This window comes from Phyllostomus discolor, chromosome 1, assembly GCF_004126475.2.
Source record: "Phyllostomus discolor isolate MPI-MPIP mPhyDis1 chromosome 1, mPhyDis1.pri.v3, whole genome shotgun sequence".
NCBI lineage: Eukaryota > Metazoa > Chordata > Mammalia > Chiroptera > Phyllostomidae > Phyllostomus > Phyllostomus discolor.
In genome coordinates this window covers 97,761,467-97,782,051 of record NC_040903.2, presented here as the reverse complement: position 1 = coordinate 97,782,051, position 20,585 = coordinate 97,761,467, and the positions used below count along the sequence as shown (strand labels likewise).

At 35.4% G+C, this 20,585-nt stretch overlaps 1 protein-coding gene across 3 annotated transcripts in view; it reads left to right on the top strand.

Moving 5' to 3' along the window:
* Window positions 1-20,585, top strand: part of CCSER1 (coiled-coil serine rich protein 1) — a 1,267,039-nt gene that overhangs the window by 692,566 nt on the left and 553,888 nt on the right. Inside the window, exon 10 of one of the 3 annotated variants that reach the window (XM_036026432.1) lies at window positions 5,076-8,621. The exons of the other annotated variants lie outside the window; for them this stretch is intronic. Coding sequence (XP_035882325.1) covers window positions 5,076-5,135 — 60 coding nt within the window. The 3' untranslated portion in view covers window positions 5,136-8,621. Of the gene's footprint in view, window positions 1-5,075; window positions 8,622-20,585 lie in introns of those variants that run through there. 3 annotated transcript variants of the gene reach the window in all.

Below are 20,585 nucleotides of genomic sequence, written 5' to 3'. Positions count from 1 at the left end.
AAGTTTACCACTGTGAATCATTTAGGATCTCTTGGGAATTGTGATAACAAGGTATTTGGGTTGGGTTTAGAAAATGAGGAATCACAACTTCATTTATTGCCCCTAGATCACGGACAACTCATAATCCTTGCCCTTTCAGCTTTTTCATTGGAAGAATGGGAGTGTTACAAGGCTTAGTTGGTGCAAGGGGAAAATAACCCTTGGAAATTAAATATTTTATAATGAAAATGAACCCTTGCATAGCTTCTTATTTTAATGGATGTTGAAGCAATTTAGGCAAAAGTTTGGTAGAGTCTGTTTGGACTTCTATGTGTTCAGCATTCTTGGTTCTTCACTGTCTATTACTGCAGTTACCTGAGAGTCTAGGGAGCTTCAAGTAACTCTAGTCTCCTAGGGTGAGTCATCTTCAATACCTTCTATAACAAATTGTAGGCACATAATAATTCTGATTCAGGTTGGTCAGAGAATTTGAGGGTTGTTTTTCTATCAGAAGTGAAATTTGTGCCCTTGTAATTTAGATAAAAGGTCTTGGCTGATTAAATCCAAAGGGGTTGAATCACAGAGTAGAAAGGTACGGAGGAGGTTGGTCCTAGGGTCAGTCATCTGGGCCAGTTTGGTGGGTAGGCTCCTTGTGTCTTATTTGAATACCCCACTATTTTATATTGTTTTTATTTTTCAGGATGGTTGCTTTAAAATGCTGGGGCTTAGCATAGGTAAGGCCAATCCTGTATCTACTAAAGTTGTACATGTTTTGTCATTTATTTTGATTTGAACTTTTCTGTGTTCATTTAGAGGGACTATAGAAAGCAGCTTTTGTGTATGTCCCTAAGAACCCCTTCACTGAGGTCGTTCACTTCTAAAGTATGGAAGATGCATGCAACATATGTTTCTTTGGAGACAGTTTTTTTCCCCAATATCCTCTCTCTTCAAATATGTGACATGGGGCTAGGGCCAGGCTTGTTTAGGTCTGGTCTCTTGAAGTTTAAAATATTAAGGTGGCTTGTCTGTTGACTGAGGCCCTTGGAGCTGGAGGGCCATGGGTTTGGTGGCTTTTCTTTTCTAATTTTAAAGTATATTTAAAGTGTTCAGCCAGAATACAAACTCCATCAGTATTCATGACTCCCCATTCTGGTCTGTTCAGCCGGTCATACTAGAAGGATCTGGGAAGAAGCTACACAGAAAAAGGGGCATGAGGACAAATTAATTTGGGGAAGTTGTTTCAGTAAAACCTGAGTATCTCAGAAATAAAGATTCAAATCTAGTTCTAAAATCTGCTACTGATTCATCCTTTTTTTCATTTGCAAGATTGAACTAGAGTTCCCTTTGTTCTTAGTGTAAATATTCTGGGAACAGCCCTTAAAAAATCTTGAGCCATTTTACAGGCTCATCTAGCATCTCTGGCAGTGGCTTGGGCTTCTGATTGCAGTTCCTCTTTAGGTTTCATCTAGCTTAACTCTCTTCATTTCTGGGACCTGCCACGATGTACAGCAATAAGCATTGATCAGGATTCCAAATTCCTTTGTAAATTTTTTGAGCATCCTCCTTTGGTTTCAGGAAGTCTTTTACTGTGACTTGTAGTTCAGCCTGAGTCCATGGTGTAAAAGTGGCTTGGATTGGGGAACAAATTTAGGGGCATCCTTGTCTTTATTAGGATTTTCTGTTGGCCAAGTTTTAAAAGAGAATCGATGCCCTGGCTAGGTGGTTGAGTTGGTTGGAATATCATCCTGTACACCAAAAGGCTGTGAGTTTGATTGCCAGTCAGGGCACATACCTAAATTGTGGGGTTAATCCCCAGCTGAGGCATGTATGGGAGGCAAACTATAGATGTTTCTCTTTGAGATTGATGTTTTTCTCTCTCTTTCTCCCTTTCTGTCTAAAAATATCAATAAAAACATATTCTCAGGTGAGGATAAAAAAAGGGAATTGAGTGAAAAGATATTCAGAATGGAAAGGAAACTCCAACAGTGACTTGAGAATCTCAGGGTAGTTAAGAAGGGAAGTGAAAGAATGAGGTACAGTTGGAATTAGAGTTGGTATGCATAGTGCCTTTTCTGATTTTTTCAATTTATGTTGTTTTAACTGTGGAGTGGCTTTTTGCAATGATTGTTTAAAAGACACAATTTTTGATTTAGAAGCTTACACTTCACCATACTAATCAAAGAAAGTAGCCCAATCTTTTTGTTTAGTGTTTTAGTCTCTACCTTCAAAGGCTCTTCATAAGTATATAACATCCTCTAGGTTATAAAAGCCCCCAAATGGCCACTGTAACTCTAAATTATCTTTGGTTATTTCTTGGCAATGTTTTAGGAATGGAAAGTGGTTTACACCTTAATTCTTTATCATAAAAAGGGCAAGAACTCCAGACACTATGTCCCTGTTTTCTTTAGAGTGAGAGGTAACCATTGTTGTTGTTGTTGTTAAAATAATATTTTCTAATTCAAAAAGATTTACCATTTCTGGCTGCCTGTGCACACTTCCTGAGACCTGTAGGTTTCATTGTGAAAATCTGGGATCTCTCACACCCTGATTTTCTAGTAGGCAGGATTAGGACAAAAAACCTCAAAGAGCTCAGGATGCAAAATAAGTGGAGCTCAATCTGAGAGAAGCTTATGGGAGGTCCTAGAGAGGCAGTAGATCTAAAGAGTTCTATGGGTGCCTTACCCTGTGTCTGGGTGCCATTCCCAGAATCTTCAGCAGGTTTCTTCAGATTCCATCCTCACCATAAATCTGGTCAATAACAAAAGCATAGAATTTAGTGATGAGTTTGATGTCCTTCACTGAAAGGAAATCATCCACGGATTGTGGAGTGTGGTGCCTCACAAGCAGTGGAGCTCTCTCCCTAAGGCATTCTGGACAAGAGCAAGTTCTGTAGAGCATTAGAAGCTGCAACTCAAAATGGAGCACGACTGGCTGGGAAGTCCTGTGTTCTAGGGTAAGGTGAGGGAGCTAAAGCTAGTTGAATTGTGATTGTTAGGTTTTCTAACCAGTGAGGTGTGTCTCACAAGTGTGGGCTGACTTAAGTCTAGGTTTGTGATGTGGGTCAGGCCACTAGAGCAACCTATATTTTGTGGAAGGCAGAATTCCGGATTTCTCAAATACATAAAAATATAAAAAGATATTCCCTGTCTTTGCACACTGACTCAGCTAGCATTTAGGGAGCAGGTCTGAACACTGGGCATATTTTAAATATTTGGTAGTCTTAGCGATTCCGTGGACTTGTCTCATAAATGTTCAGTTGGCAAATATATAGCTGCATCTATCAATACTGTACAGTTATAGCCCTGTGGTTACTTTTGTCATGAGATATTTTACCTTTTCATTTATACAATCATTTAAAAAAATAGGGGTATTCCATGCACTGTGTTTGTAACAGTGAGTGATAGAGAAGTTCCCTTTCTTTATAAACTTTATATTTTAGTGGATTAAGACAGACAGTAAATTAGAAATGAGAGCACCAAATAAGAGAATTCACAGTGATAAGGCCCATGGTGGAAATAAGAAGAGATATGAAATAAAGAGATGAGTCAGGTGAAGAGGAGATCCGGTGCCTAGAAAAGACTCATCAGGGAAGACTGTTCTGAGGATGTTGCCCTTGAGCTGTAACTTGAGAGATGGGTCAACTGCTAACAAAACTGGAACAAGCATCTTGACAGAGGAAATCATATTATGAAGAATAGTTACCTTCTAAGACTGCCTGCTGCTTTAGGACTTCACATTTTGGGGGGTCTTGTCTTCCTACTTACAGGGCTGTACACATTCTAATCTATGTAGCACCACAAATAGATTTACAAAGATAAAGCAAAAAATAAATAAATAAATAAAACCACACACAAAGCTTACATTGTGTTATATTTAAAACTCTCTCTCAATAGCTCACTAAGCTTAAATGATAAAATTCACATTCCTCAAAACAGCATCCACAGCTAGTAAAATTATACCTTTACCTATTTATTCAAGTTTGGCTCCTAGTTTTCCTAAACATAAACCTTTTATTCCACTTAAATTACTCCAACATACATTGCTCTATCTTGTCCCTATTGTTTACTATTTTGGCTTGTTTTGTTGTTTTAACCATTTTATCTGGAATAACCCCTTCCCTATAACAGGTCTCTCCTTTTGGGCCATGGTCCAATATCATATTCTTGATTTGACCACCCAAATTGGAAGTAATCTCTTATATCATAGAGCTTCTTCAGCAGTTCTCATTGTTCTATATGCCCTGCTTCTTGTAGTGGTTAGTAGTATTTATGCATATAGATGTGTAAAAATACTTGTATGTGTTCACATGTCCTATACACTTACATATAACAATCATCTTGTAATATGATCTTTTCTGTATTTATATCCATATATCAAACTAAAGGAGGTATTTATATCTCTCCAACTAAATTCTACCTTACTTTGGGGCAGGTATCATATTCTACACTTCTTGGACCCTATATTTATTTTTATCCATATTATTTAAACAAAGGAGTTCCTTTTATTTTTTAAGATGAAAGGCTTTGAGATGTTTTAGTTTCACATTACTTAAAACTGCAATAAAATATAGAAATTTAATAATAATCACTGCAGAATGACAAAATTCTGTTGGAGCAGTGTGTTTAGGACCTTGGATTTTAACTAAATGGGGTTTATAGCAGTGCCAGGAGAGCCATGGGAGACTCACCTACTACTCAATCATTAATTTTTCTGAAGTTTTCTATTTGAAGAATGCAAAGAGGAAAGAGTCGAGTAGAACTCTTATTTTCTAATCTACTTTACAAAATCAAGGAAAGAATAAAATTTAGCTTATTGATCTTCCCTCTTTCATTCCCCCTTGTATTTAATAGTAGGGCATAGTTAATTTGAAGTTGGGAACCTGTAAGCATTGTTAATATCAATATTTTAGTAAATTTTAATAGCAGTTTTGACTTAGAAAATCATAAATACAACAGTTTTATGTTGGTCTGTGTTTTTTATTGTTCAAGTGTTATTTAAGTGTTCAAGCATTTTATATGTTCACATTAAATTTCATTTCATTTTGTTTTATTAATTTGATGTCATTCATTCATTTTTTTTGTTTTCTTCTTTTCAAGGCCCTGTGGAATCCTACATGCACTGAAGGTTTATTTAAACCAGTACCTATTTCAACCTAGCTTAAATCAATATTTGATCATAGGAATGTATCAAGAATTGGTGACATATTAAATGTTGAATATAATCAACTTTCCATTATTACATGTTAGTTATTTTTCAGAGTGTGTAAAACAGAAATGTTTCCATTCCAAATATGCATCTTTTGCATTTGTACAAATTGTATAAAATATTTATAGAAGTTTCAACTAACACATTCCTACCTTATTCTTATTGTACTTTTAAAACAAAAATAGACTTTTATTTTACAATTATCTCTATGTGCAACTATTCTGAAATGTAATATTCCACTTGGCAGTATATATTTTTTTGTTCAAGTTTCTCATCCATATCATTTGTCTCTGTGGTTATAGTCTTCATTTAATTTTACCACATCTTCTATGTACATTGGGTAAGTTTATAAAAAATGCTTCGAGTTTCTCCCATCCAAGTGCTACAGTTTCTACTGAAGAACTGAATGGTCTCTATTTTCTCTTGCACTGAGATAAAAAGATGAAAGTGATATGTCTTCAAATGGAATAATGAAGAGGTGTATTCTAACTACAGAAAATCAAAAACCTATATCGCTAAACAAGTGAAGCAACTTTTTGGGATGTGAATCTTACATTCAGGGAAGTTTCTTGAATGTGTCAATGAATGAAAGTCTATCTCCTGGACTTGCCATCTCCACTTGATTTTGCCTTTTGTCTGTTTTCTGACTTTCTATAATAGTTCACTTTGATTATCAAGTGGCTAGGAGGCAACAAGGCATCCTTGAATGTGGTGGTTTATTGCAGGGATGAGTGATGGAACCCAGAGAGTGGCTCAGTGTTGTGGGTAGGGTTCAGGGGAACAGAACAGTTGCAGAGCTGAGAAGAGAAGCAATGAAATAATCATGGTCAGTGGTAGCATCATTCAGAAATATGTTATAAAATTTCTTGAATTATTTGAACTACTATGTAACATATAATATGCATGATCAAATGCTAGGTTTAAACTGCAGTATTAAAATCAAATTATAATTATTTATTTGCATAAAAACATTCTATGCCTCCTTGTTGACTTTGCCACTTAAAGCAGCACCTTTTATGATTCCAGATTCAAAACCTGTTTCTGTAACAGTTTTCTAGAGGTTATTCTTCTATCCTATCTCTTTCTCTTTCATTTTATTGTCCTATTTTATATTTGGAACCTTTAAATGTAGGCAGTATAACAACCCCCATCACCTACAATAAAGAACTTGCCGGGTAAGATTTTTATCAACTGGAAAAGTAAATATCATTTTGAAGAAGAAAGATTTCAATTAAAGATATTTTGACTACGATATAAAGAAAAAAACCCTTTGTATTAGCAAATAGATTAAGTCAATAAAGAAAGGTACTTTTTGCCTCAAAAGCAATGTAGCAGAAGCTATCAATACAGACTACAAACAAAAACAAAACAAACAAAAAAAAGACACCTACTTCAAATGGTACAATTCTATGATTTCTCTTTAATACCAGTAATACATTTCAGTGCTGCCTGCTTGGAAAACAGGTTAATTTTATTTTCATGGAGAAACATATTTGGATTTTCTCACAACCTTTATTATGTAATCTGTCCATTTGCCATAAAATGTTTTGTATTTATTGATTACATTAAAAGTGAATTAAAATCAGGGATAAACATGGGGTGTTGTTATTGTTTTTAGAGAAGTGTGTGAGAACCATTGTCATCGCTGTACTATATCTCAGGGTGTAATAAAACTAAGGTTGATAATTATTCCCCAAAGAAGAAGGAAGATGTATCAAAGTGCACCTGCCTGTTGCAAATAGTGCAACCTCAGTATTTACTGCTGACAGGAAACACTGTGCTTTACAATCATGCCTGAATATTTATGCTTGACAATCACCAACTGAAAATAAGAGGTGGGAAAAGCTTAACTATATTCATTTTCCAAATAAGAAAAGCAGAATTTGAAGAGGTTGAGTGACTTTCTCAAGAGACTTTCTAACAGGTGTCAGAGCCATAGACTATGCTCAGGTATTCCAAATCAAAGGTCAGGATTTTGTTTGTTTTCCTGAGTTCAGAATGCTCATGGATTGCATGAATGTAAACCTCAATATGACAAATTATAGATGTATTCAATATTACATGTGCAAATATATAGGTAATTGTATGCTGTATATGTGTTATTAAAACTTGAATTTCTCTAAATCTATATATGGGTCAGAAATAATTTTGATGATTTACCATGTTAATGGTTAACTGTCTAAGATATGTAATATATAAGCTAAGGAAATAATTTTATGATACTAAGAAATATTTATTTAAATATAGAGAAGTTCTAAGAATGAAAACCTGGACACCTTTGCTAGATGTTTTTAGTTGTTAACACATATTTTATCTATATTGAAAATGATTCTGAAAATTTAATTTGTAGTGCCCTGAAATATATGCATGTTAAATGTTTTTATTTAGCATATTTTAAAAATATAAGCAACTTATTCTTCTTGGTTAAATTATGACATATGCTTGTTTTAAAAGATTTTTGATAATTCTAAAATAATATTTATTGTGCACATATGGATTTTATTATGACACATGAAAACTTCCTTGCTAAACTGTTCAAAATTATATAATTTTGCATAACTACCTAAATTTGATATTGTTTTAAATATTGTTTATGTAGAAAACAAAATGTACTTCCTTTCCCACATTTAATTGGATGCTAGCAATGTCCAAACTGGAGGCAGGAATGTCCAAATTTAACAAAGGGATGCTTTTCATGTTTTATATTTTGTGCCTATTTGTCCTTATAGGACTTTCTAAATATAGTTCCAGCCTATCTTAATTTTTTATGTCTAATCAGTCTTCCTAAAAATAAAAAATAAAAAAATTTCTCTCTTCCTTGGTGCCCTTTGGTAACAGCAATCACCATTATGACATGCTGGAACCATTTAAAGAAAATTGTTAATAGTATTTCATATATTTTCAAACAAACCAATTTCTTTTGATATATATAGTTGAGAGATGCCACATGTCAAAGGTAGGTTGACATATGTATCCTCCATTGAAAAGAACTGATGTTCTTGACATTAATAAGCACAGGGAACTGTTAGATTGTCCTATGCCTTCCGTGGGATGTCTGTTGAGTATCTGAATTTGCATAATACATTTATACCATTAATTGTTATGGAGAAGAGTAAGGTAGGCTGTAAAATGGGGGAAAAAGAAATATAAGCACCTTATTTTTAACCCCAAATCAAACATTGAGTACATCTACTGGGTATTCTCTTACCTTTACTGTGTGAAAACTTCTCTCTGCTTCCCTGTTTTCCTGTTGAGTGCTGTATATTGATACTCATACAGGAGGTTTATGAACAGGAGGCTCCAATGATAATAAGATACTTTTTGGTGACTGTTCCTAACACTTGAAAGCTATTCATTGCATCTTTGATTTATAAACATTGTGGTCAGAGCACACACATATGTGAAATGACGAATGCATGCTGAATGAATTCCGATGGTTCATTCAGAAAACCAAGGATTGCAGCAAGGGTAGTCATTGTTGCCATACTTCCCTCTAAGATTTAGTTTAGTTTTTTTTTTTTTAGTTTTTAATATTTAAAGAAATATAAGTCTCAAGAAATGAAGGAAGTGTTCCTGCACCCTGTAAGGAAGAATAGCAGGTAGCTTGAACTTTGATAAACAATCTGAAGGTGTACAGACTAGTATATTTTGAATATTATGATCAGGGAGAATGAATAAATGTATTACCTTTCTGCTCAGGCCCTTCATAGGAGTTTCTTCTTCATAAGGTGTAAGGATTTCTGACCTGGAAAAAGATTTATGTGTACTTTTTTTTATTGTTTGTTTTTTTTACTAACAGAAGCAAAGGAACTTGAGAGAACATGTAACTTCATTTGGTAATAAATGTGCCACACAGATACTAAATTGTCTTCATATTATGGTGTGTGCATGCCATTAAAATATCCTTAAATTAGGACTCTTCTTCAAGCAAATACTATTAGTTTATTTTCCTGGAGATCCCATTTTCATGTCAGTCAGTGGGATTAGGTGATGTTCACTTGCTCTGTTTCCACCATTCACTTGAGAATGATAGTCTATTGAAATGGAATGGTAATCCTAATGTCCAATTTTTTTTTAATTTTCTTCAATTGTAAGTAAAATGATGGTGTATGAGAAAAGTCTTTTCTGACCCAAGATTGCAGTTATTTTCGTCTTCTGTATTTCAAATCTTTCAAAATACACTTTGAGGCCAAAGGTAGAATATTGCTTTTCCTGGAGTCTTTAAATTTTTGTTTTTTCACTTAAGGTAGGATTTCTGGAATTGCAGTTTTTAAAGGTCAAGAATGTTGTAATTCAACTGTGGAAAGATTTTTCTGGATGTATATACTACACTACATAGGAGAAGAGCCAGTTCTTTAAATGTTATCTTTTTAAAAAATAATAAATTGATAATATTTAAAACTATGTAATATTTAAAATTATAAATATATATAATATATTGTTTTCATTTGCCATTATACAAATATACTCCATTTGGCTAGTTAAAATAGAATATATTCTATTTTTATGTTTTCTTATTTCAATTATACTGCATGCATAACTGTATATTTGTTGAATATAAAATGCCTGGCCTTAAGACATTTTGGATGTAGGTTTATTTATGTTAAAGAATCTCTGTTATTTTATATTTCATTTTGTTCTACTTGGTTAATATATTAGATGTACAGTAGAAAAGTTCCATAAAACACATACAAGAAAAACTAAGTCTAGTGTTGGCAGCCCGATTTACCTGTTTTCTGCCGCTCCACACAGATTGTTACGTCTACCCTCTAGTCTCAGTATCTTTCCTCACATCAATCCCCTAACTCATGGAACTAGGTATTCTGTCTTAGACTATTCATGCGAAGAAGAAACCAAGTTTCATATTTTCTGCCCATCACTAACACATTCCCGGGCTTCTCCAGGCAAAGAGAGAGTGACAGGCTGTAAATACATTGGGTCTTACATTTTCCCCCAGAAGTGGTACGTTACACTTCTACTCCTATTTCATTGGCCAAAGAAAGTCAGTCAGTCAAATGGTCACAGCTAACAAATGCCAAGGGGCCAGGGAGAAACTAACCAACCACATGCCTAGAAGTGGGAAAACCACAAGAAATGGGCAAATGGCACCAATCGCTACAATTGTATCTTTTTGGTCTCTAAATTAATCTGGTTTTAACTAAGATATGAAAAATAATTATTTGGTAAATATTCTGACATAAAAATCCTTTAATTCCATTTAAGTTATTTACAAAATCCTAATTCAGTATATTTTATATAATGGAAATAAAATTTATTGGTCACTTACTCCATGCCGGACATTGTTCCTGGAGCTTCGGAGGTATGCTCTACTTCAGTCCTCACAAATTCAAACAGCTGGTACATGACAGAGCCAGGATTTATTTTGTTTAATTAATTAATTAATTTTTAAAACTTTTAATTACCATTGACATGCAATGTATATTAGTTTCAGGAGTATGATATAATGCTTAGACATTTCTGGCTTACGAAGTGACCACCCTGCTAAGTCTACACATCCAACACCATGCATAGTCATTACAGTATTACTGACTAAATTCCCTGTGCTGTCTTCTATATCCCTGGCTCTGTCTTTATAACTGGCAATGGGCACTTCTTAATTCCTTCACCTTTTCACTGATACCCCCATCCCCCTCCCGTCTCGTAATCATCACTTCATTCTCTGTATTTATGAGTTTGTTTGTTTTCTTTGCTTACATTGTTTTTTAGATTCCACATGTAAGTGAAATCATGCAGTATTTGTCTTTTTATGTCTGACTTGTTTTACTTAGCATAATATACTTGGGTCTATCTATGGTGTCACAAATGACAAGATTTCATTTTTCTAATGGCTGAGTAATATTGTGTTGTATTTATGTCCTACATTACCTTCTTCAATGGATGTTGCCTCCATACAGTGGCTATTGTAAATCACGCTGCAAAGAACACATAGGTGCATATATCCTTTGAAATTAGGGTTTTGGATTTTTTATATAAATACCCAAAAGTAGAATTGCTGAGTTCCATGTTTAATTTTTTGAGAAATCTCCATACCATTTTTCACAGTGGCTACGCCAATTTAAACACCATCAACAGTGCCTGAGAGTTCCCTTTTCTCCCTGTCCTCACTAACAATTGTTTATTGATTTATTGATGATAGCCACACTCACAGGTGTGAAGTGATATCTCATTGTGGTTTCAATTTGCATTTCCCTGATGATTAGTGATCTTTCACATGTCTTTTGGCCATCTGTAAGTCCTCTTTGGAGAAATGTCTGTTCAGGTCACCTCCCCATTTTTTAATCAGCATTTTTTTGTTTTTTTTTTTATGTTGAATTGTATGGGTTCTTTATATATTATATATTATATTTTGTATAATATATTATATATATTAACACTTACTGGATGCACCACTGGTGAAAATCTTATATATATTCACCACTGGTGAATATATATATATATATAGAGAGAGAGAGAGAGAGTTAATATATTATATATATTAACACTTACTGGATGCACCATTGGTGAAAATATTCTGACATTCAGTACACTTTTTTTCTTTTTGTGATGGTTTCCTATGTTGTACACTTACTAGTTTGGTATAGTCCTATTTGTTTATTTTTCTGTTACCCTTGTTCTTGGAGACACATACAGAAACTATTGCTGAGTTAGGTCCAAGAGTTTTCTGCCTATATTTTTTTCGAGGAGTTTTATGGTTTCAGATCTTACACTTAAGTATTTAATTCATTTTGAATGTATTCTTGTATATGGTTTAAGAAAGTCGTCTAGGTTTTTTGGGTTTTGTTGTTATTTGTTTTGTTTTGTTTTGTTTTGTTTTGCATCTGTCCAGTTTCCCACCATCATTTATTGAAGAAAATGTCCTTCCTTTGTGGCATATTGCCTTATTTGTCATATATTAATTGGCCATGTAGGCATAGATTTATTTCTGAACTCTCTATTCTGTTCCATTGATCTGTGTGTCTATTTTTATGCTAGGACCATATGCTTTTAAATTTTTTTTTAAATTTATTATTAGAGAGAGGGGAAGAGAGGGAGAGAAACATCAATGTGTGGTTCCCTCTCAAGTATCCCCAACTGGGGACCTGGGCCACAACCCAGGCATGTGCCCTGATTAGGAATTGAACCAGCAACTTTTTGGTCCACAGGCCAGTGCTCAATCCACTGAACCACACCAGCCAGGCCCATATGCGATTTTGATTACTACAGCTTTATATTATAGTTTGACATAAGGTAGTTAACCCTCAACTTTGTTCTTCTTTCTCAAAATTGCTTTACTATTTGGGGTCTTGTAGTTCCGTATAAATTTTGTGATTATGTTTTCTAGTTTTGTGAAAAATGTCATTGGTATTTTGGTAGGGGTTGCACTGAATTTGTAGATTGCTTTGCTCAGTACAGACATTTCAACAATGTTAATTATTGTTATCCATGAGCACAGTTTATGCTTCCATTTCTTTGTATTTACCTTAATACTTTTTCCTTTGATATCTTATAGTTTACTGAGTATAAGTTAAATTTATTCCTAGATATTTTATTCTTTTTGATGCAATTGTAAATGGGATTGTTTTCTTAATTTTAAAGTCTTCCTGACAGTTCAATATTGGTGTATAAAAATGCAGCCATTTTCTGATTATTAATTTTCTACCTTGCTACTTTACTGAATTAATTAATCAGTTCTAATATATTTTTGGAATCTTTAGGATACTCTCTATATAGTTTTATATCATCTGCAAATAATGGCAATTTTACTTCTTTCTTTTTATATTGTTTTTTTGTTTCTTGTATTTTAAATACTTTTTATTGATTATGCTATTACAGTTTTCCCCCTTTATCCCCCCTCCACCCTGCACCCTGAACCCTCCCACATTCCCCCCTCCTTAGTTTATGTCCATGGGTTGTACATATAAGTCCTTTCAGTCCTCTGTTTCCTATACCATTTTTGATCTCTCCCCATCTATTTTATGCCTACTAATTATGCTTCTTCTACCCTGTACCTTTTCCCCCATTCCTCCCTTCCCCCTCCCCACTGAATTCCCTCTGTTGTAATGTGCATTTCTGATTCTGCTCCTGTTCTGGCTGTTTGCTTAGTTTTCATTTTTGTTCTTTTTCTTTTCTTTTAGGTTAATTTAGTAATAGTTATTAGTTTGTTGTCATTGTATTGTTCATATTTTTTATCTTCTTTTTTCTTAGATAAGTCCCTTTAATGTTTTATATAGTAAGGGCTTGGTGATGGTGAACCCCTTTAACTTGACCTTATCTGGGAAGCACTTTATCTGCCCTGCATTCTAAATGATAGCTTTGCTGGATAGAGTAATCTTGGATGTAGGTCCTTGCCTTTCAGGACTTTGAGTACTTCTTTCCAGCCCCTTCTTGCCTATAAGGTTTCTTTGGAGAAATCAGCTGATAGCCTTATGGGAACTCCTTTGTAGGCAACTGGCTCCTTTTCTCTTGCTGCTTTTAGGATTTTCTCATCTTTAATCTTGTGTAACTTAATGATGATGTACCTTGGTGTGTTCTTCTTTGGGTCCTTTTTGGGGACTCTCTGGGCTTCCTGGACTTCCTGGAAGTGTATTTCCTTTGTGAGATTAGAGAAGTTTTCCTTCATTATTTGTTCAAATAAGGTTTCAGTTTCTTACTGTTGTTTTTCCCCTTCTGGCACCCTTATGATTCAGATACTGGAACATTCCAGGTTTGTAAGACTCTCTTCACTTTTTTGAATTCTTGTTTCTTCATTTTGTTCTGGTTGAATGTTTATGTTTTCCTTTTGTTCCATATCGTTGCTTTGACTCTTGGTTTCCTTCCTGTCACAGTTGGTTCCCTGAATATTTTGCTTTATTTCATTTTGAGTATCCTTCATTTGTTTTTTTCATTTTGCAAGAAAGCTCAATCAGTTCTGTCAGCATTTTGATTACCAGGGCTTTAAATTCTCCATCGGAGAAGTTGGCTATCTCCTCGTTGCTTAGGTCTCTTTCTGAGGCTTTGCTCTGTTCTTTCATTTGGGCCATATTTCTTTGTCTTGGTACACTAGTTAACTTGTACGGGGGTGCTGCCTGTGGGGGAGGGGTTAGAGAGAGAACAATGCAGCTCACCTGCTGTATCTAGCCCCACTTTCCAACGGACGCTCGGACTCTTGTGTGTGAGACTGAGAGTTTCTCCCTCCGGGGCAACCACCATAATCCATGGACCACTCTGAGTCCCAGATTCAGCCAGCCCCACCCACCCAGCCTGCCTGGCAGCAGTTTTTCTGAGTCGGCCCACATGGCCCATTCATTTTACTAGTCTGGTTGTTCTGATTTTTTCATTAATCCTTGGTTTTCGGAGTTCCATGCAGTTTGAATTTCTGGTGCTTCTAGTTGTTTTTTTGATTTTAGATTGGTTGTTATCCTCCTTTTGTTTGTGCGAGGCGACAAAAGATTTCTACCTACACCTCCATCTCGGTTGGAATTTCACCTTATGTATTTTGATTGGAGCATTTAGTCTATTTAAGTTTAAAGTAATTTTTGCTAGGTATGTAATCATTACCATTTTATTAATTTTTTGGTTATTTTTGTTTTGTTTTTTAATTCTCTTTCTCTCTTGCATGTGGATAACATTCTACAGTTTTGTGTTTGATTCCTTTCTCTTCATTTCTTATATATCTTTTGTATTTTTGGTTTGTGATTTACATTACCAAACTACATTTATACTAGTCTATTTAAGTTGATGATTGCTAAGTTTGAACACATTCTATAGTAACTACAATTTGGTGTACAACTCTATGTTTATGTTTTTGTCATATTTTCACTTCTTTTGTGTGTGTGTATCCCTTAACTTATTGTTGTAATTGCATGTGATATTTCTACTTTTGTCTATTAACCTTTGTACTAGCTTTATAGTTGGTTGATTTACTGCTCTAATAAAGAATGTTCTCCTTCCTATTTTTTGATGTTTTCTTCTTAAGTAAGTCACTTTAATATTTCTTATATACTACTTAATTGGTGGTAGACTCCTTCAGCTTTCTCTTGCCTGGTAAACTCTTTGTCTCTTCTTCAAAATAAGTAATCTTGGTTGTAGGACTTTGCTTTGTGCCACTTTGAATATTTTGCAAAAGATACATCAATCTGTTTTCTCTCTCACACACTCCCAGCTGAGGACCTGCCCTGCAACCCAGACATGTGCCCTGACTAGAAATCAAGCCAAAGCCTTTCGGTTTGCACGCTGGCACTCAGTCCACTGAGTCACACCAGCCAGGGCTATTCTCATTTTTTGTTTTTCTTAAATATTTCATTGATTTATTTTTAGAGTGTGGAAAAGAGAGGAAGAATGAGAGGGAGAGAAACATTGACCTGTTGTCTCTCTCACACCCCCAAATGGGGACCTGGCCTGTAACCCAGGCATGTGCCCTCCCTGGGAATTGAACCAGCGACCTTTCAGTTCACAGGCCAGCACTCAGTCCACTGAGTATCACCAGTGAGGGCAACTATTCTCATTTAAAAGAATTTTTCTTTCTTTTTGTTGTTCTGATTGAGTGTTTTCTACTACCTTGTCTTTCAGAACACTGATTTAACCCTCTATTCTATCTAATTACTGTTGATTCTCTCTAATGTGTTCTTTCAGTTTTTATATTCTTTATTTCTGACTAGTTCTTTATGTTTTCTACCTTTTTGTTGAGTTCTCATTGAGTATATTTATTCTTCCCCTAGGTTTTTGAGCATCCTCATAACCAATATATTGAACATAAACAGTATGTGTTAGGTAGATCTGCTTCATCTCACAGTCTTTGCAAAGTGCTTTATATAGGTGTCCTGTGAGGGCCCAGTGGCACCGGCCTCCTGGTCACTGAGCTGGGTGCTTCAGAAGTGCCCCTTTTGAAAGCTGTGTGTGCCTTTCTGTTGTAGTTGGGCTTTGGTTTCTCCTGGCATGTCAGTTCATAGAGTTCACTCTCAGGCTGATTGGCTGTGAGAACCTGCCGTAAGTCAAGTGTTGTTGCTTTGGGGCTGACCACCTGGAGTGGAAGTCACTTTATTGGGGCTCTGGTGGTAGTGCGTCCTCCCTTAGGGTGTGTCATTTGTGGAGCTGGTTGAGCACTGCTCGGGTGTGGTCTGAAAATAGTCACCGGGCTATTGATTCTAGAGCTGCTGAGTTCTGGTGCAGGCCAAGGTTAGTTACCTCTTGTGGTGGGCTCAGGGCCTCTTGATCTCTCAGATCACAAAGTGATCTGTGGTTGGTTCCATATTGTTCCAGGCTTAAAGGAGTGTGTGGGTGGCTGTACTGCAAACTGAGGCTGGCTGCCGATAGCACTGTACCTGGGATGTTTCAGTGGGTACCATTATGTGAAGTGAGGCCTGCCCCCACTTGTGCCATGAAGCTGTGTTCCATGCCAAGACTGGATGCAGCTTATGCCAGACTTGGGACCACCCAGTGGGTATTGCAATGCAAGTTGTGACCTGATACCACTTGTGCTGGGCTTGGGCCCCATAGCAAGAGCTGTAGCACATGCTGAGGCTAGCCACTGCCTGTTTGGGGTTTGTGAATCTTTGAGAGATTTTGAAAAATTCTGTAGCACTAGCCAAGGCAGGCCGCTTGTGTAAAGGAGCTGCTGGAAGAGGCTTGGGCAGGGTGTGTAAGTGTGTGTTGGGAGGTCTCAGGGAATCACCAGGGTGGGGTGAATGGTGTTAGCCCAATTAATGCAGGGCACAGATTTGGCACTCTGCCAGCTGGGTGGGAGGCGATCTCAACAAAGGAACAATGGTGCCTGCCAGCACTGTTGTGGTCTCTGGAGAAAGCTGCCTGACCCCCCCACCCCCTCCAGCACTCACCCTAGTGGTAGTCAATGTAGTTCCTCCCCATAAATTTCTGATGCTGTTTGAGTTGCTTCCCCTGCACTTGATTTCACAGCGAGGGAGTTTGTTAGTGAATGCATCTGTGTGCAGCCCCCTTAAGAGCAGCACCTAGGTGTCCAGCAGCCTGCCATCTCTCTCAGATGCAATCCCCACTGGTTTTCACAGCCAGGTCTTATGGGGACTCCTCTTTTCAGCAATGGTGCCCCAACCTGGGGTGCCTAGTGCAGGGCTGGGACCTCTCATTCCTCAGGGGGCAGCTAGCTATACAGTGGAGCTATCTCTTCCCATTCTTAATTGCCACACTATGGGTGAGAGAGTTGACTGCTCTGTGTCTCTGCCACTCCTACCAGTCTCTAAATGGCTTCTTCACTATTTCCTTAGTGATAGGATTTCTGTCCCACTCATCTTCAGGTGGTTCTCAATGATGGTTGTTCTATAATTTAGTTGTAACTTTGATGTGGTCGTGGGAAGAGGTGCAATTCGAACTTTATAAACCTTTAAATGTATACCCCCTCCTTAAAATGGCATATGTACATAATGCATATCTTAATTTTTGATATATGACAAATGTATTACTTACTCCATATTCTCCAGATATGTTTCAGTCAACCCACTAGACTTTTAAATATTTATATTTTTATTAGAAACATTTCTGGTTACAATCAACAGACTATCAACTGATTATCCTGGAATTTGCTATGTTACTATAGTCCTATTCAAGGTTGTTTTAACTATTTTAAAATAATCATATCTGTACCTATAATAGGACATTTTTTCAGGGCTACTTATGTGTTATTTTCCTTTTTCCCCTAAATGTCATTATTCTACTTGTCAGAATAATTCAGATGGACAATGTTTTTCTAACATTTTTAGTCTTTTACTTTCTTACAAGCACATTTTTCCTCTGTATCTCTAGAGCTTTTAAGTGACAGCTATAATATTTTAAATGTGAACAAAAGTGGCTTTCTTATTCCCAAATGATATGCTATGCTTTATCCAGCAATAGATAATTTGCATCAACAAAAAGGTTTCATGTTAAGTTTTTCTCCCCTCTAATTTAATGTTAAAGCCTTCTTATATTATCTCTTACATCATGTATCATATTTTCAACCTTTGTGATATAAAAATATAAGCATCTTCAGTTCCCACAATATAACAATTTATATTTCTATTCAGTGAGAAACTTGTCTATTAATATTTTAGTTTGTAAGTAAATTGAGGTGCATTTTCTGCTTGTTGTTTTTCCACTATTGAATGTTATACGAAATTTTTGGTGCTATTTACTTCTAATCCATAATTAATTTGCTGATTCTTACTATACTGTTTATTCAAACTATTTTCATTGTAAGTAAAATAAATAGCTCAAAACTCATTATGTTACTGTGGTAGTGAGCATTACCAAAACTATTAATATAATTTACTTTAGTCTACATATGATTATATATGTGTGTTTCTTCACATAGATAAATTACCCCCACACACAATTAGTGTTCTTATTTATTTAGACTGTTTTTTTCCATATTCATATTTAGAATATAGAAAATAACTATGTAAGTCAGAAGAGACTATTAATCAAAGTTTTATAAATATATATAGTGTTCTCAATATTGTAGTCATATTTATACCTTTTATATTTATATCATTCAATATGAAAAGAAAATTTATAAATACCAGAAATATTATCAGCCTATGTTTTACTGTCACAATTTTAAATTTTATCAGTGGAGTTTTTAAAAGTACATACTATAAAAATATATTAATTCCCACTACATATCAATAATTAATTTTCTAAGTTTAAAAATATAGTTTCTGACATTACTCAGCAATTTTAATGTATTAGAAATGTCAAAAATCCAAAAATAGGAAAATTAAAATTACCAAATCAATAAATAGTATTTATAAAGTGTTCATTGTACATAGAAGAACAGTTTGTGAACTGGAAGCTTTAGATTTCTAAAACTGATATGATGCTCGGGGCGTGAAGTTACAGGGTGGTGTAAAGTGGGAATGCAGACATCACTCACCCTCTGCAGTGGCTGGCTCGTACAATGGGGACTCCCAGATGGCAGGGATTGGTACAAGTGATTATGTCATACCATTTTTATGGTTATCCAAGGCATTTACAAGAAATAACCTAACTTTTGCCTGTGTTTATTAATTGAGATTGATTAAATTTTATTTAACAGGCTTAAATGATTTTATCCACTTAGGGAAGTCTCATGTCAGGTTTTAATTTTGTATTTAATTTTAGTAGAAAATAGAAATAGATAAAATATTCAGAATATTAGATTGAAAGTTTTATTTGTCAACCCAACTTTACTAGGAAATCATGATTTGCATGGACTCACATTATTTTTGTTCAATCATTAAGGAAATATTTACTAAGTAGAATGTATTATGCCCTGGGACATAATGCCATATAACACTGGGTACCAACCACCATGAATGAGTAGAGACTACCAGACTCTCTAGGTATAATCACACTGCTTTTTAATATTATTATAATTATCATAATAAATATGAATGATGTGAAATACATTAATTTCAGAAACAATACATTTTTAAGTGCCCATAAGTAGATGAGTGAATCAAAAAATGGTGGTACAATTACACAATGGAATACTATTCAGCAGAAGACAGAAGGAGCTCCTGCCCTTTGTGACAGCATGGATGGAACTGGAGAGCATTATGCTAAGTGAAATAAGCCAGGCAGTGGATGACAACTGCCATATGATCTCACTTGTAAGAGGAATCTAATGAATGATATAAACTAACAAGCCAAATTGAACCAGAGACATGGAAACATGGAACAGACTGACAGTGGCCAGAGGGGAGGGGCATAATGGTGAAAAGAAGGGGAAGGGACTAGACGTGTCCCTTCTATGTATGAAGGACCCATGAACATGGACAACAGTGTGGGAATTGACTGTGGGAGCAGGCGTGGACTGGGCAAAGGGGGAAAAACTGGGACAACTGTAATAGAATAACAATTTAAAAATACCCTAAAAAAAGGAACCAATGCATTTTAGCATAATTTGAGAACCTCTGTGATCTTATTGATTTCTAGCATTATGTTGTGGATTTCTATAGAGGAGAAGAGATGCTAACATATTAAGTACTTCTGAGCATTAGATGTAGGCACACTTATTGCTTTTCCACATGTTCTGATTATTTTTTGTTTTCCCTTGCTAATCTCTGAATGAAAAAGGCATATTTAATGTCTTTATATGAGCAACCATGCTACATAGGAATTTATTTCTTTCAGCTTTATCAAGTATTTAAGAATGACTTAAAATGTATTAAGTTTAAAGGAATAATAAACTACTACTGGGTAACAAAAACACATGAACAAGTAGATGTTTAACTTGAAAGAACATCATAGGCTAAAAAGAGTAAAATATTGTAACTACTACTAAATAACTAACATAGTTTGGTAACTAGAAAAAGGGAAGAGTGTGGTCTCAATCATTGTCGCCAAATGCGGTTAGGGAAGATCTATTACACCAGTAGTGTACTCAGTTGATAATTAAATGTCTATCAGTAGTTATGTTTTGTTCTCCGATA